Below are 16,691 nucleotides of genomic sequence, written 5' to 3'. Positions count from 1 at the left end.
AATAATATCCCGAAGCGAGAGCTTGCGCAGACCTCTCTCACTGTCACTACCCATTTCCTCTAAGCATACAAGGTGCTCTTTGTCTCTTCAGTTCTTCTTTTTTTTCTTTTTGAATTTATCTTCTCTCATTCTCTATCAGTCTGTCTCGCCACCTCTTTTGCTTTATCAGTTTCTTCCCTTCTTCTCTATCCTCTACCAGTCTGTGTGTATCTCTCTATGTCTTTCTTTACCTCTCACCCTCCAAAACCGCCGGCCTGTCCTCTCCGTGTCCCGTGTTTCCAGTTTTCTGATGAAGGGAGCATGCCTGATGCCTGAATTATAAAATCCCATACCACAGACACACACAGTGGTCAAGTCAAAGTCTGTCAAAAAAAAAAAAAAAGGCTTGGAGATATTATTTTAGGAATGGTGGCAGTACACGTGCATAAATAATCACAAATTATGCTGAACAGAAACGGTATAAATTGATGATGGTTTTGCGATGAGTCACCAGCGATTAGAGACAAGCGAAGAGCTGCAAGGTTGCAGCCCGGTGACGCTGTGTGTGTGTGTGTGTGTGTGTCGAGGTTTGTAAAAATGTGACGCAGCAGTGTCCCTGAGAAGCGCCAGCACAGGACACGGCTCGCAGCAGTGGGTTTTGGCACGACCCGGCGCACAGGAACACTCCGCCTGAGTCAGCGCATGGCCGCGTCCACAGAATTCGGTTTACCGACGACTGTGGGACAACAACTGAGCGTAAACAGGACTGATGTCAGACGACCTTTATACCGCAGCGCCAGGGACTGACACAGCCAAATCTCTGGATACATCTTAAACACACAGCATCACAAAGCGCAGCTATTTTCTCCTGACCCCTGACCTTTCCATTGTTTTAACTGACCAACGACAAACAAAGACATGATTTTACCCACTGTGCATTTTTCCTCTTTGTAAGCAAGTTATCCTAAGAACACTGAAAATGATATGGAAATCTTGGTTCTCAAAATTGGTCCTATTTTCATACTCCTCACTTATTCTGGGATGTCCTGTTCAGACTTTTATTAAATATTGTGCAGTAATTACATATATTAAGTTTTCAATTAGTTAATATTCCCAAATCAAATAATTCAGTTTTTTTACTGAACTCCATCACTTTACAAAAATGGGTTAATAGATCTTGAAAAAGTCAGAATCAATGCCCCCCGAGCCCTGACATTTGACATTTTTGGCATGAACAGTGTAATTATTTTTGACCTTTCTGTGTAATACCAACATGTATTACCATACAATGAGCTAAGGGTGTGGAAATAAGGTAACAAATAACCAGGGCCCCATTGGTGGGTGTAATGAAGCCTGGATCAAGAGAAAGAGGACCCTCTGTGGTCTTGTGTTACACTTCCTGCAATGAACAAAAATAAAAATGCCCATGTTGGGTGATCAAGATAACATCGCCAATGGAAAGACTCTAAACAGCATTTTCTATGAAGCCGTGTATAAAAAGTACAAATTGCAGTGTTGCACCTATATTATTGCTATATTCATGCTATGTTGATTATTAATCAGTTGCTCTCTGCACATGGCTCCGTCGAGGGACTTTGCCTGGGGTTGGCCATTTGTATATGCCTAGGTGGTGATGTCACACATGCCAACTCCTCTTCTTTGGCTCTTAGCTGCTTCTTGAGGGTTTCCACCTCAAACTCCCTCTTCCTGAGCTTCTCCTGAAGGCCAAAGGCCCTTTTCACAACTGATAGCTGAAAAGAAACATACACATAGATATACTATTACACAATAATGCTTAAGGTCTTACAGACAGACTCAAATGCTTACATGCAAATATGTTTAATTATCATTTCTGTAATATTATACAATCAAACACAATCAAACACAATGATGTGTAAACACACGGAGAGGAGGAGTAAAGTTTAGTTCTAGGTAATAACAGCTGAAAAGCCAATTGCTGGGGGTGCCGTGTACTGCACACATCATTAATGACACAGTAGGATGGGAGAGAGTAAAACAACAGTCCACACACACACACACACACACACACACACACACACACACACACACACACACACACACACACACACACACACACAGCCACCCAGCTCAATAAGAGATGTAATGGCAGCAAGCCGATATACACTGATGTGTGTGTGTGTGTGTGTGTACTGTTCAGTGATGACTGGTGGTAGTTGCCTAGTGGGTAACACACTCACCTATGAACCAGAAGACCCAGGTTCAAATCCCACTTACTACCACTGTGTCCCTGAATAAGACACTTAACTTCAGGGGGACTGTCCCTGTAACTACTGATTGTAAGTTGCTCTGGATAAGGCCGTCTGGTAAATGCAGTAAATGTAATTATGTATTCATGCCTGTGTAAAGACTCAAAATCACAGCACAATGTGAAAGGTGAGGCATGGCGCACACACACACACACACACACACACACACACACACACACACACACACACACACACACACACACACACACACCTTCTCTGTGCTCTCAGACTTCTGCTCACAGCTGTTAGGTCCTGCTCTCCCTGCTCTTTTCTCTGTACTTCCAGCCTGTAATACAATGAGATTTCATAGAAGATTCATACTGGTTAAATAATGACTTTTGAATCCACAACCTTATTATTTTCCAAATTATGCACTAGCAATTATGTTCCTTAATTGCAAGCCTACTGAAGATGTGCAGTTGTGTTCTGGGAACTGTGCAGTAAGCAGTGCAATTGTCCATAACAGATGCTCAGGTTAGAGCACATAATAATGCAAACACACACACACACACACACACACACACACACACACACACACACACACACACACACACACAGATGGGGACCTGTATGGCAGGCTTAGCTTAATTAATTAAATACAAACACAGGTTTGGGTTCAATTTTAAAGTAACCTGATCTTAGGCAGATAAATTCCATGTGAAGTGCTACTGATGCTACATGGAGTGAAAAAAACGAGAATTTCATTGTCATTCTTATCATATGTACACAGTTCATAGTAAAACCGAAACAAATTTCCTCTGGGCTCATGGAGCAACATTGGACAAGAAGTGCAAACAGCCCTTCGTAGGAACTATATTTAAGAAATTATGAATGGTACCTTTTCCTAAAAACACAAAGTAAGAACTGATGCAATTTCAGTGCTACACTAGTAACAATATGAAATGTAATAAAATGTAACCTAATCTTTTGTGAAAAAAATACTAGGTAGCAGATGCATCTCGCAGTATTGGAGGAACTATATGAAGACAAAATTCAAAGGTTTTTACTTCTTTACCTAATGAACCTAAACTATACAGCTCCGTCACACAACGTAAAGATGTCCCTGCTGTGCAAAAAGTCCTCACACCATACAGCATAGAGACTCATGACACAGCACAAATAAGTGCAAAGGTGTAGAACATTCTGCTTCCTCAACAAATTAAGATATTTTCCATAGCAAACTTCAATGTGCTGCTTCATTCAGTGGAAAAAACACACATGGGTGGGTCATGGGTGCAGATCACTGTGCAATTCTAGCTTTAATGCATCTGCATTAAAATGCTTAAATGATATATAATGAAGAACAATAAAAACAATAATGGCAGACATTTCTAATGAGTTGGGATATAGATTTAATGTCTTTTTTTTGTGAGGCATACAGAATAGCATAAGGTGGAGCTCAACACTCCCACCACCATTCACCACATGTAAGGCCCTTGGGAAGGTATAACAGTTACCACCAACCCAGCTTTTACTTTAGGCCTAACCTGGATCAGTAAATCTACCCTCATCTAAACCTGTCTGGCTTTACCCTGAGGAGAAAACAATTGTAAGCAGACACCATCACACCACACTCCTCTCTCCCACTGGTGACCACTCCTGTCCAAACTGTCTCTGTGGAGTGTAGTTGAAAACCTAGCCCCACAGCTCTGTGTAAATCTATATAGGTATGAATCATACATCAAACAGCCCTACAGTCCAACCCTGCCTCTTGGCTCTTTGGTATTCCGCCGAGGCTGTTTTCCTCCGAGCTACACATACCACTGAGTGCAATTATATTTCCTACAATCTTTCTGTGTTTTTGCAGAAACAGGGTCAGGACTGAACCTTTGTGTACAGTGTACACGAAGAGCAGCTAGAATCCCAGTCTAGCCTTTTCTAGTCAGGCCTGGGGATAAATTATAACAGCATAAATAGTTAATAAAAATTAACTATTAACTAATGCCATCAAGCCTCACTGGTTTCACAGAAATAAGATATTTGCAGATATTTCCCCAATGCTGACTCTGAAAGTTCTTCCTCACGTTGTCAACACAACGCTAACCTTGCGTTGAGTTGTTCTTTTGCAGATGGTCTCCAGACGTGTGCTTGAGTGCTCCAGCTCTTCTCTGAGCAGGGCACTCTCCTCTCTCTCCTTCTGCAGTTCCAAACACACACTTTCCAGTTTGGCCTGCTGCTGGTCTGCCACACCCTGGTTCTCCCTGCATGAGATGGTGGGAGAGATTATATTTCTGATGAATTTGTGCATGTAGGTATGTTGTTAATGACTCGGTTTGCAAGAAAGTGCATGAATTTGGGTGTTGTAGTGAGTATGTGGCCTTTTGATACTATCTCTCATATGCATGTGTATGCATATATATTTTATGTATGTTGTGCGCATGTGTGTGTAGCGAACCAATGATGAGTCACCCAGCCCAGCCTGGGTACCATGTGACTTGTCTGAGAGAGCAGCATGAATAATAACTTCCAATTCTTGAATACTGCAAATAAAGCTACCCGAAGGATGGAAGGAAGGATTGAGGGAGGATTTCATCCAACATGTGTGTACCTGAGTGTGTGCATCTCTCTCTGGCTCTCCTGCAGCTGTAGTTGTGTACGCTTAGTGAGGCTGTGCTGCAGGGCGAGGCGAGTGCGGAGAAGCTCCAGGTCTCTGTCTCTCAGGGAGCCCAGCTTCTCTCGCTCACGGGGGGTAAGGTGCCGCATGGGGCTGCAGCCGGTCAGCTGCTCCTCACTCATCTCCAGAGCCTCACAGAGAACTCGTGCCAGGTCCATATACTAAACAATCATACCCCAGATGTAAATACAGCAATGCAAAAGTAATGTAGACAAACAAAATACATTGACAATGGGCACGTTCATTTTCACTGAGCTCAAACATTCAAGACTCACTGTTCTCTCACTGAGCTCCAGGGCGTCAGTCATGTCTAGTCTTGCAGACCTCTCCAGACTTACTTCGCTCAGAACTCCTGAGGACAAAGGGAACCCACACTGCTTCCACATACACACACAGACACACACAGTGCGTTATGTAAACAGAAAAAGCTGCATACTGTGATCAGTGTAACAAGAACATTCATTTATTGCATGGTTCAGGATATCTTTATTTAAAAGTAAAAGAAAGGTCAAGGTCAGTAAGGTCAACTGCAACAATAGTTACCATGGAAGCTATCACTGCTTTCTTCTCCATTGAGTTCTGGGACTTTTTCTTTTTATTGAGCTCCTGTTTCACAGAGTGCCCTTGCTGTTCTAATAGCTCTACGGACAATAGAAATGGAGACATGGGGAGAAAGCGAGATAGAGGGGAGAGAGAGAGACATGGAATTTCATTACATTCAGACCATTAACTTAAAGCCCTAGCACCCCACAAAGGACTATAGCAGCAATATAGCTTATACTTACATGTATTACACACTCACATAAGTGCAGGCTATGCTACTCTAGTGAACATAATCACTCCCCATTCTTTAAGTGCAGCTTGCCTACAAACCAGTGAGACCAGGTACATTTGTTTCACTCCAGTGGACATGCCAATAGATGTCACAAGCACTGCATCACTGTGCACTGGATTTTGCACTATTTTAACAACGTACTTTTAACAACATAACAAAGACATGTGCACTACACACACTATGAATACACAAGACATTGTGCCACTGCACTGCTCAGACTCACGGATTTGCCAGTTTATCTCCAGAGCTTTGATCCTGCGCCTCATCTCACTGAGCACTTCCTGCTGTTGGCGGATCACTTCCTCATGCCGGCCACCTCTGCATTTTGAGCCCTGCTCTGACAAGTCATCTGTGGAAGCCACCATAAGCACATCCTGGAGCACGGAAGAAACAAATCAAATGTACAGGTACCATGGGTTAAAGACATATAAGTGGTGTGACCTTGCATCTACTTTCAGCCTGTATGATTGGCGCCACTGAGTCCTCCAACATGAAACATTCCTTTCGTTACACTAAGTCGTCATGAATTTCATGAGCAGCCAGCTGACTTGGCTGGTGTTTCAAACGAGGCATCCTCACTCTGAGAGACTGATGTAGAAACAAGGGCTTACATATAGAGTGGCATTAGGAACGACGGCAGGTCCCAGAGCTCTGATTGCAGGCCACGCCCCCTTGATTCCTCACAATCCACCCTTTTTCAGTGTGCCTCCATCAGGGCTCTGGGTTCTGGTATTGAACCAAACCGTTTGAGGGAATAGATACGGGATATGTGCTCAGCCTCTCTTATATTGTTTCTTATTTTTGTTTTGAAGAAAGTCTTGGTTTAATAACCACCGGGAAGCAGCCTGTTCCATTTACTCACACAGTATTTTTTCATAAGACATCCTGACAAAGAGGACTCTTTAAAATACTGATTTGGCAACAGTCCAAGATATTTCTGAGAAATTTGCTGTTCGAAGATCTGACCAAAATTCTAATCTAAATTAACATTCACCCTGTGCAGGATTCAAATGATAAAAATACCAGTCTAACACAAGTCAAGTGTGCTTTAAAGAAGAAGTTCTGCAAGATATCATTAGAGATGTCAAGGCGTTGGTCATAGTACAGCTAAACCTGATGTATTGTACTGGTTGGCTCTTCTCTTTCCTTATCACTGACAGCATACCAGCAAAGACATTACTTCTTTCAGAGATGATTCTATTAGCCGCATTGAATGCTCATGTTATGTTATAATGGTCAAATGCTGCTGTGGATTACATCACAATTAAATGAAGAAAATTAGGGCCCTAACGTACCTCACCCCTGCCGTCAATGGAGTAGTTCTATAAGGGTGAAATGCCTTTTCAGTTGTACATCATTTTCTCCACTGCCACTCGTGATCCAGGGTTTAATAATCCTATTGCTCCTAATGCTGTCACATAAATCTACTTTATTATACATTTTTGCAATTATGTTTCATCATTAAAATAAACTAGACTTTTTTTTTCAATGTGTGAGTACTTCCAAAGTATATGAACATTAATGTCCATAGCATTGTGTCACGGCTGAGGCCCGATGCATGGTTCAGGATATCTGAACCATGGCCCCTTGGCGTCACACATTGATTCTAAGGAATGAAGAAATTCCTCACAAAAAAAACTCAGACTAATAATTCTGACATTAGTAAACATAGATGCAGCAGTGTTGATATGAGAATTTATTCATAAGATAAATGGCATAATGGCCCCTCATTGGACTGACCTGTGGGTGTGATGGCTGTGCTGGGCTCTGATTGCTCAGGGCTGGATGTATATATTCCCCATCTTTGCTATTCTGTTTCTCTGAAGCAATGTCAGCAGATATCTTCTGCGTTCGTCCCTGGCTCAGCCTATTAGAACAGAATATTTTTGGTTTATAGTGAACACCTACACATTGGTAGTGAAGGAGCCTGTCTGTACTCTGGTTGCAGAAGTAAATCTGCTATTTATTTTTATTTTAAAGGAACAGTCAGACACTGTGTCATGCTGCAGTGAAGGGTGTTCTGTTCTCTCTCTCTCTCTCTCTCTCTCTCTCTCTCTCACCTCAGTTCTTCCTTCACCTCCTTCAGCTCTGCATCCTTTTGTTCCACCAGCTGTGACATCATGCTCAGCTTCTGCGTCATTGTGCTCAGTTCGACTCGCTGGTCCACCGCAAGAGCCCTATGTCTCTCCAGTTCCAGCTTCTGCTGCTCACTCAGCTCACCTGCACACACACACACACACACACACACACACACACACACACACACACACATTTAAATACACTTACAAAAAGGTGATGGATATAAATATGGAGAGTTCTGCACAACACCTGTCATATCTGAGATCCTGGCGTGGGTATGAGCCAGATCTCGACTCAGTCCAGCAATGATGCCTCCCCGAGAGGCCACTTCCTGCTGTGACTGGACAAGCAAGGCCCTAATGACACAGGATAGAGAAGGTGTGATTGTGTTAGAGGTAAACAGGAACATCAAGTGCACTCTTGAGCCGTAAAAGGTGGAAGAAATTAAATTGGAAAAATATGAAAATATGTCACTGGCAACCCAAAAAATGAACAAGATAACAATTAAAGATTACATGCTCTCCTACTGCACTCATTCAGCCTGCAGCAGACATTTGTTAAACTGCAGAAATCATCCTCAGACACGCTCTCCTCTTCTGGGAGGAACAGGAGGAAATCCCTACCTCCATTATTAGTGAAAGAAAGAGAGAATCAATTATCATTCTGGAAGAGCCTCCCCCCACATACTCAGGAATGGAGAAATAAGTTAACGATTTTTGCATGGCAGGCTGAATGGCACTAGACAGCTGAACGTACATCGCAACGAGCGTGTGAGCCAAAACAAGGACTCTTTGTGTTATTTAAGAGCTCGCTTTCACAGGGCTTGATAGTGTAAGCCAACACAGGAGGCTGTGGGCCACTGAGATTGCTGCCTCGTGAAACATTCATGCTTGGCTGCTGCAATATTCATCAGGAGAGCACATGGTGCAGAGATTGGGCCGAATGCTCCAACCCTGCCGGTGAGGAATGACATCACTTGGAGTTTCGGAATGGGCTCCAGAGCTTATTCTTGAAAAGATCATGCATGACATCAGCAACACAGCTGAAACACCCAAAGTCATAGCAAGCACACAATGCAAATGTCCACATGCCATAATAACTTAAACCGTGGCTAACCGGTGTGGATTAATGCAGTAAATTTAGAGGTTCAATTTATTTCTTAATATTTTAGGGAATTACAATGAACAATGAAGATGCACCTCAATTTTGTAAATTTCCCACTTGTGGGACTAATAAAGGATCATCTTATCTTATTTTATTGACCATGTATGCTGACCCACCTGAGAGAAGCCATGTTCTCAGGGTCATCAACTGGTGCAGGAGGAGCTTTTTTCCTCGTGCTGTTTTCTGTAGAACATTGACAGAACTGTAATCACACTAATCATTAATATTTGACAGCCTCAAGGTTTCTTTGGGGCTTCTTCAAGTGTCCTGAGTGAATCAGCAACTAGATTTCCATTACATTTCTAACTCATTCATTCCCCCTAGTGGCAAATTGTAGATTTACTGGATAATATTGACAGGCACTTCCACATACAACCCATGCACATCTACAATGTAAAAGCATAAAGGGAAGCTTTAAATATTGAACTATACTTTATACTCTGTAAATATACTGTATACTCTGAAGGAAGAGTTTTTAAAACATTTCATTTACATCTTTATATTCCAACATGGAAAGGTACCTGTGTTTTATTATGTGAAATATGTGTATATATATCTACTCTGTACATATGTACACGTACATATATTCTATGTACATATACATACATTATATATTTTTTGTGGAACCAATAAAAGATCATCTCATCTTAAAAAAGCCACACACAAAGACCTGAACCAGTACTGAAGATCCGATTGATTAAGTTCTTCTTATCTATTCTTATCTTTCAATCTTTTCCTCCTCACCTCTTAGTTGCTCTCTCAGTGCATCCCTCTCTATCTCCATCTCCAGTCTTTTCTGGTTTTCAGTGTTCCAGCTCCCCCGGAGTTCTTCGATGGTGTGAGTGTGCTGCTGTACCTCTTCCCTGTACTCCTCTTCTCTCTTCCTGTATCTTTCCCTCTCTTCCTCTGCTCCTTTCTCTAGGGCCGCCTCTACATTTCTCATCATCTCCTCCACTCCTTCCTGCACTTTCATGCTTTGTTCTTGTAGTCTGTTTTCTGTGGCCTCTAGACTTATCTTCAACTCCTCTTCTCTCTGTCTGGCCTGCTCCAGTTTGGCAGAAAACTCAGCCTCCATGGAGCAGCTCTGCAGCCTCAGCCTGGATTCATTTTCTGTTACCTAGCATAACACACACGCACATTTACAATATACACACAATGCAACACATTAGAAGACCACTTCAGATCTTTATTCCATCTGTTATTATTAATTATTATAAACGCAGGTGGTACCTGCTGTTTCTCTCTCTCCATCTCTTGCCTCTCGGAGCTCAACTTGTCTAGCAGCTCTCTGCTCCCTGTCTCTCTCTGCTGAAGAGCCTCAAATTCTACCTGCAACAAAGATCAAACTTATGATACATATTTACAACACTTACAACAGGAACTAACATATGCATCATAAAAAAAAAACATAAAAATCAACAGTAAGGAAACACACTCAGTGATGCCAGTGCACATGTCTAACCTGCAAATGCTGGAGTTTTCTTTCACAATCCTGATGCTGCTGCCACAAGACCCTAATGGCAGCAGCAACACCTGGGTAACATAAACAGTTATTATATTTTTTAGCATAACTAATTACAGCAACGTGCCACAGCATCATATTAAGATCGCGTATAAAGGCTTTTCTCACCATCAGAGGTATTTGGCACATCTATCCCTGCATTCTTTAGAGCCAGGGCTGCTTCCTGTAATGGGGTGATAAGCGTGATCAGCAGGGAGTGTGTTAATACCATGACCCAGTCCAGGGAGGTACATGCACACGTGTTCGTATGCAGAGCAGAGATTTCTTTCTGCAGCGCGTCCACTGAGTCTGACTCCTGCAGTCGACTCTGTACAGAAACACAGGAGATAAGATGATGAACACGAGAACACCACCTGTTGATATCATGTAATTGTACCTTGTATGCATGTAATTGTGTACTTTAAAATCCTCTAGCCGACTCTCTAATGCCTGGGTTTCCTGCTTTCTCCTCGCCACCTCCTCGTCTTGTTTCTGGAGTTTCTCCTCAAGCTCCTGCATCTTGCTCCTCAGCACCTCTTTCTGACCGAGCACCGACTTCACCTCCTCCAGCACCTGTGGCGATGAACCAAAGCTGAGCGTGAGAAACAAAATCAAATTCAAATTCAAATTATGGTTTTAAAAATGTGTTTTCATTAGATTAGAACCAGAAGAAGAATGGTACACCCAACTAAATATTATTCAGTAAGTGTCATTGTCACAGCCAATACACCTCCAGCCCACCAGAGAGCACCAGACCAGCCAGGGATACGGCGACCCCGAAGCGGAGATGAGAGCGGGCAGCGGCGAGTATAAAAGTCATGTAATCCCGCCTCCCGCTCTTTGAGTTGAATTTGTTCCCAGAGACGCTAGCCTTATCCACCCACGCCCAGCTGATTAGAGTCCACGACCACGACCTTTGCCTGACCCTGACCTCGAGCCTTGCCTGCCCTCTTCGTTACGACGATCTCCAGACGGATTCTACATCGTGACCACGACCCTTGCCTGCCACTGACATTGAGTTTGTCTGCCCCTTTTTGCCAAGACGATCTCCCATGATCTCCCGCCACCCCCGACGTCCTCCAGATTAGCCTCCTTCCCCCGCCTCCATCCCCGCTAACCCCCACGAAGCCCGAGTTCCCTCCCCGCCACGCTGCGGCGCGTCCACGGCTACACTCCCCTCCCAACTCACCTCTGGCCTCCCTCTCCCCGACCAAACGCCTCCGGTCCTCCTCCCCAGCTCGTCCAGGGTCTACTCCCCGCACGACGACTTGTCCCCTCGCTCCAAGCATGTCTGCAAATGCGTCCCCGAACTCGGCCAGTGACAGCCATGTATAAACAAACTAACTGAATACCTCACCCAGTAATCCACATAATAACCCGCCATCTTCAAGCCAAGTAGAAACAAAATTTGATTATAAATGAATTTATGTCGACAAATGAAGGCTCCTGGAATTGTTTGTACAAAGACCAATGTTGACAATGTCCAAATGATTTAACAGCAGAACTGAAATTTGAGGATTCTGTCATTAGGAAAATACTGCCAAAATGAATTAAAAGAGTCAAGCAGGTAGCCACTGAATTCAAGCAGGACTCATTGCGGACTCGTGATTTGGAATGAACCGACCTGCTGGTCTGGCGGCGTCTCCTCCGGTGCCACAGACAGTTGTGATGCTGACCTCATTGCCTGAACAATCTGAGTGCGAAAACCCTCCAGCTGATAAGAGAATGAATGTGAGAATTAAGACCATAATGCAGTGGTTCCCAACATTTTTCCCTGAAGCCCCCCTGCCTGTGTCCAAGACAAGCCAGTGTGTGCGTTCTGGCATTAGGTATGTGTTATTATGTAAATTCTGTGTATTTATGTATATGATGTATTATGTATATTTATGTAAATGTGGGTGGTAGTAGCCTAGTGGGAAAGACACTCGCCTATGAACCAAAAGACTCACATTCAAACCCCACTTACTACCATTGTGTCCCTGAGCAAGACACTTAACTGTAAGTGTGTCCTGGGGGACTGTAACTGTCCCTATAACTACTGATTTTAAGTCTCTCTGGATAAGGGCATCTGTTAAATGCCATAAATGTAAATGTACTGTAAATGTCTGTTTGTAATGTATTTACATTTAGTATTGGTGTTTGTGTGCACGAAATGTGTGTGTATGTGTGTGTGAGAGAGAGAGAGAAAGAGAGAGAGAGAGTTTGATACCTGACTTTGTGTGCTTTGCAGCTCAGTCTGTACTTCCTCCTTCTTCTGCTCTGAAACCTGCTGCTGCTGCCTCACTCGGCCCACTTCGGCCTGAAGAGATAGCAGCTCCTGCGAACACACAGACTCTGAAACCTTTTCTTCTAGACACAACAAATCCAGTCAAAGTTTCACAGTGAAGCTGTAAGAATCTGACCAGAGTCTTTTTCTGTAGTCTGTTTTTGAGCAAGTTTCTCTCTGTGTTGAGTATTTTATTCTCATTTTCTTTTTCTCCAAGGTTCTTCACCAGTTTCTCCACATCCTGTATGTCATAGCATCACTCACAAAATCAACATTTGTAGTAATCACTTCATAAATATTTTTTACATAAAATTAGTGAACAAATCAATTAAAGTTCAAATTAAAACACAATTTACACCTATTGCTATTTCTATTCACTGCAGGACCATAGACAGGCTAGGGGAACTCTTATTAATGTTAAATAATCTCACAAACTAAAATTTGACCTTTTTTGGACATGAATATGGACACTGAATGTCTATAGTAGGTGTAATAACCTAAATTACTAAAGCATTATCTGCAACTCATAATTACAATAAAATTGCGTTGCACCTTCTTCAGGGAGTAGACTTCATTTTCTCTGGCAAAGAGCTCTTCCTGCTGCTTCTTGTTCTCTTTCATTGTAGAGATCTGCAGGTCACACCGTATTTCTGTCAGGGCGAGATTTCTTGCTAAGTGACCAATGCTGATTGTGAGAATGTCGTGAGACCTTATTGTGCAGGTTCCCCAGCTGGGCATCTTTGTGTCGGACATCCTGTCTGAGCCGGTCCACTTCAGCCGACAGCTTCAGCGCCTGCCTCTCCCTTGTTGCCAGGTCACTCTGCAGGCTGGATACCAGGCCTAATATGGCAGAAGGCAGCATAACACAGTAGACAGGAGGACGCTGAAGATCAGATCGAAATCAGTCTGTGAAGACTGGGTTCGGAGCCCCGGGGACCAGATAATGCGAATGTAACTCATCACTCCACAACTCGAAACACCACATGGCAGTATTATACCTGAAATCTTGCTGTTGTCGTTCCTTAGCTTCTCTATTAAAGCTCTAAGACCGGAGATCTTCAAATCTTTCTCCGTCACAGCCTGCTTCACCTCCTCACCAGATGCCTGTAGCACCACCATCTGCATCAGAAGGTTTGGTTCAGAATTGTATTACCATAGTCAGAATCACAAGGGAGCTCAGCTATCCCTGAGACTTTACAGGGAGCTTCAAAAAGTGTCAGAGGAAATATTTTATTTTCCATGCATTAAAGTTCCTAAAATAAAGAACATCATGGTACATTTATACTGTGTTAATTAAGCTTATATTTAGATATAAGTTTAGACATGCATGTGATGGAAAATATGAACGCACACTGCCACATGTACAGCAAAGCTCTGAAAGGAAATGTATTGTGGAAATATGAGTAAACACTGAATAAAAGTGTGTGTGTGTGTGTGTGTGTGTGTGTACAGCAGCACCTGCTCTCTGAGCTGCTGAATCTGCTCACTCTTGTGATTGATCTCAGTCTCCATGCTGCAAAGAGCGAGTCTGACATCTGGGCACGTCTGGAGGTCTGACAGACGGTGTGTGAGGGCAGACACCTCACCTTGAAGTTTGGCGATTAGGTGGTCCTTCTGTATGCACTCGACGTGAAACATGTTTAGACGGCCCACCTCGCCCTCCAGACGCAGGAGGCGCTCCTCCTAAAGACGACAGCGCAACAGTCAAAGCCACACATGCCACAATGTTCTCTTCCCTTTCGTAGAAACAACGCACCTTCTCCTGCAGGAGGTGCTGCAGGGACTGCACGCTTTGAAACAGACCCCCTTTGACAGAGGGTCCACTTCCTGCATCAAGCAAAAACAAATTTTTTTGAATATATTTACAGAGTAGAAAAAATATTTCAATATTTACAGCTTCCCTTTATTTTTTTACGGTCTCACATTCTGTAGAATTTAGGGCGGGGAGGGGTCTATTCTCATCCAGATGATTATAGTCCGGACTATAATGCTTCCAGTTTTGCACTAATTAATTTGTTGATTTGACTCTCAGTGCCCTAAAGGTCATGTCAAAAACCTTCGCTTGTGGAAGAGGTGAAACTCAAACCCATACCTGGCCGTTGAGAAGAAGCAGTGGCTTTAGAAGGGTGGCCCTGGCCTGGCCTTTTCCCTCCGGCACTAATGGGCCGTGTACGGACTGGTGGGCGTGGTTTGAGGGAAGCGTCTCCCCATGTCCACGAAGGAGACACGGGGCCCTGCTCTTTACCCAGTAATGGAAGCTGCAGTGAAAAATTAGTTCTGAGTTATATCAATAATTGTATGCCTTGTTCTATTCATGGCTGGTGATTGCACTTATTGCACTTCAAAAGCATTTTCTTTAACAGATGGCGTCTGTATGGCCTTCGGAGATAAAAATAAATGCATGGATGAGAGTGATAGACCAACCGGTGAGGCATTCTCCAGTGACAGCTCGTATGTGGAGCCTCCATAACCAAAGTGCAGCTGGTCACCAGGAGCCAGACGCACGCTGGCATTATGGATGCGGCAGTCGTTGACGTAAGTGCCGTGGGCAGAATTGAGATCGCTCAGGACATAGCAGCGGTGAGCGTCGCTCCATTCAATCACGGCGTGGTGCTCCTCCACGCCACCATTCTGAAGGTGAGTAGTTTTAGTCACTGTGATACACGAGGCACACAGTGAAATGTCTTCTCTGCTTTTAACCCATCACAGTTAGTGAGCAGTGGGCAGCCATGAAAGGTGCCCGGGGAGCAGTGAGTGGGGACAGTTGTTTTATACTGGAGTCTATTTGGGTCACATTAAATCAATGCTTCTCCATTATTATCCTGAATTTTTTTGTTTTATTTTGCATACCGTCAAAAGGGCAGCAAGTGGAAGAGAGGTAGTATTATTTAGCTTTTTCACAGTTAATCGGCTGCAGTGACTGTAAAACCAGCAGGTTCACAGTTCACGGGGTGGTAGTAGCCTAGTGGATAACACACTCGTCTACAAACCAGAAGACACAGCTTCAAATCCCACTTACTACCATTGTGTCCCTGAGCAAGAAACTTAACCCTAAGTTGCTCCAGGGGGGGGACTGTCCCTGTAACTACTGATTGTAAGTCTCTATGGATAAGGGCATCTGATAAATGCTGTAAATGTAAATACACAACTTTGTGAAAGTGGAAATTTCTAGGCTTTTTTTTAATGAGCAAGAGAAAATCCAACAAAGTTCTATTAATGTCTGTTGAATACAGAACTCACTGGGAACTTTACTCAGGTTAAAAAAAGCATGATTTGATCTCTGAGCCTCCTACAACTTTACGAATCCATGCAGCTCATCCTCACTACAGGCCATTACACCATGCCTCATGCCAGGGTGCCACTGTATATTGTGCAACATATGGCGCAGTGGTGGTTAAAGAATGTGGCCCCGTAATCAAAAGGTTGCCGGTTCGAATCTCGATCCGCCAAGGTGCCACTGAGGTGCCACTGAGCAAAGCACCATCCCCACACACTGCTCCCCAGGCGCCTGTCATGGCTGCCGACTGCTCACCAAGGGTGATGGTTAAAAGCAGAGGACATGTGCACCGTGTGCTGTGCTGCAGTGCATCACAATGACAATGACTTCACTTTCACTTTAAACATACCCAGATTCTGTAGTTTTATTGTAGGCTAATGATGAAACACGAAACCCTCCAGTCTTACCAGTAAGCAAAGGTCCGAGTCCTTGTGTTTTCCAACTTCGGTCGTTTTGGGCTGGAGTTTGAACACCCAGCCCTGCGTTCGCAGGAAGCCCTTCATGCCAGCCGGGACAGAAACACGCTCCACGACACGCCGCCAGCGTTCTATAAAGTCGTCAGCGCCGAGGAAACGCCGCGGGGACACTTACACGCGAAGAGGGGGGACGAAACGCGTGCCGGGATCGAGCGATAAAGCGGCCCGGACTCCTCGCGCGGACTGTATACGACGGGCACCATGGAAACCCG

The 16,691-nt window shown here is 43.8% G+C and overlaps 1 protein-coding gene across 4 annotated transcripts; it reads right to left on the bottom strand.

Moving 5' to 3' along the window:
- Window positions 1-1,023: 1,023 nt before the first annotated feature.
- Window positions 1,024-16,667, bottom strand: fhad1 (forkhead-associated (FHA) phosphopeptide binding domain 1). 4 transcript variants are annotated; one of them, XM_028993864.1, is made up of 27 exons: window positions 16,411-16,667; window positions 15,151-15,357; window positions 14,819-14,984; window positions 14,483-14,553; window positions 14,185-14,409; window positions 13,725-13,845; window positions 13,436-13,566; window positions 13,279-13,356; window positions 12,863-12,967; window positions 12,670-12,777; window positions 12,085-12,174; window positions 10,881-11,033; window positions 10,590-10,788; window positions 10,422-10,492; window positions 10,190-10,288; window positions 9,704-10,076; window positions 9,076-9,142; window positions 8,045-8,151; window positions 7,777-7,936; window positions 7,457-7,583; window positions 5,940-6,090; window positions 5,425-5,522; window positions 5,157-5,258; window positions 4,816-5,042; window positions 4,312-4,468; window positions 2,479-2,553; window positions 1,024-1,730 (listed from the first exon to the last, which is right to left on the bottom strand). In XM_028993864.1, the coding sequence occupies exons 1-27, from the start codon at window positions 16,504-16,506 to the stop codon at window positions 1,539-1,541; spliced, it is 3,756 nt and encodes a 1,251-aa protein (XP_028849697.1). In that variant the 5' UTR covers window positions 16,507-16,667; the 3' UTR covers window positions 1,024-1,538. The 4 variants fall into 4 exon arrangements, with proteins under 4 accessions (XP_028849697.1, XP_028849698.1, XP_028849699.1 ...); XM_028993865.1 differs by having other exon boundaries at window positions 5,157-5,255; XM_028993866.1 differs by lacking the exon at window positions 12,085-12,174.
- Window positions 16,668-16,691: the final 24 nt, after the last annotated feature.

This window comes from Denticeps clupeoides, chromosome 10, assembly GCF_900700375.1.
Source record: "Denticeps clupeoides chromosome 10, fDenClu1.1, whole genome shotgun sequence".
Lineage (NCBI taxonomy): Eukaryota > Metazoa > Chordata > Actinopteri > Clupeiformes > Denticipitidae > Denticeps > Denticeps clupeoides.
Note: the sequence above shows the minus strand (reverse complement) of the source record. Positions and strands in the feature narration are given on the sequence as shown.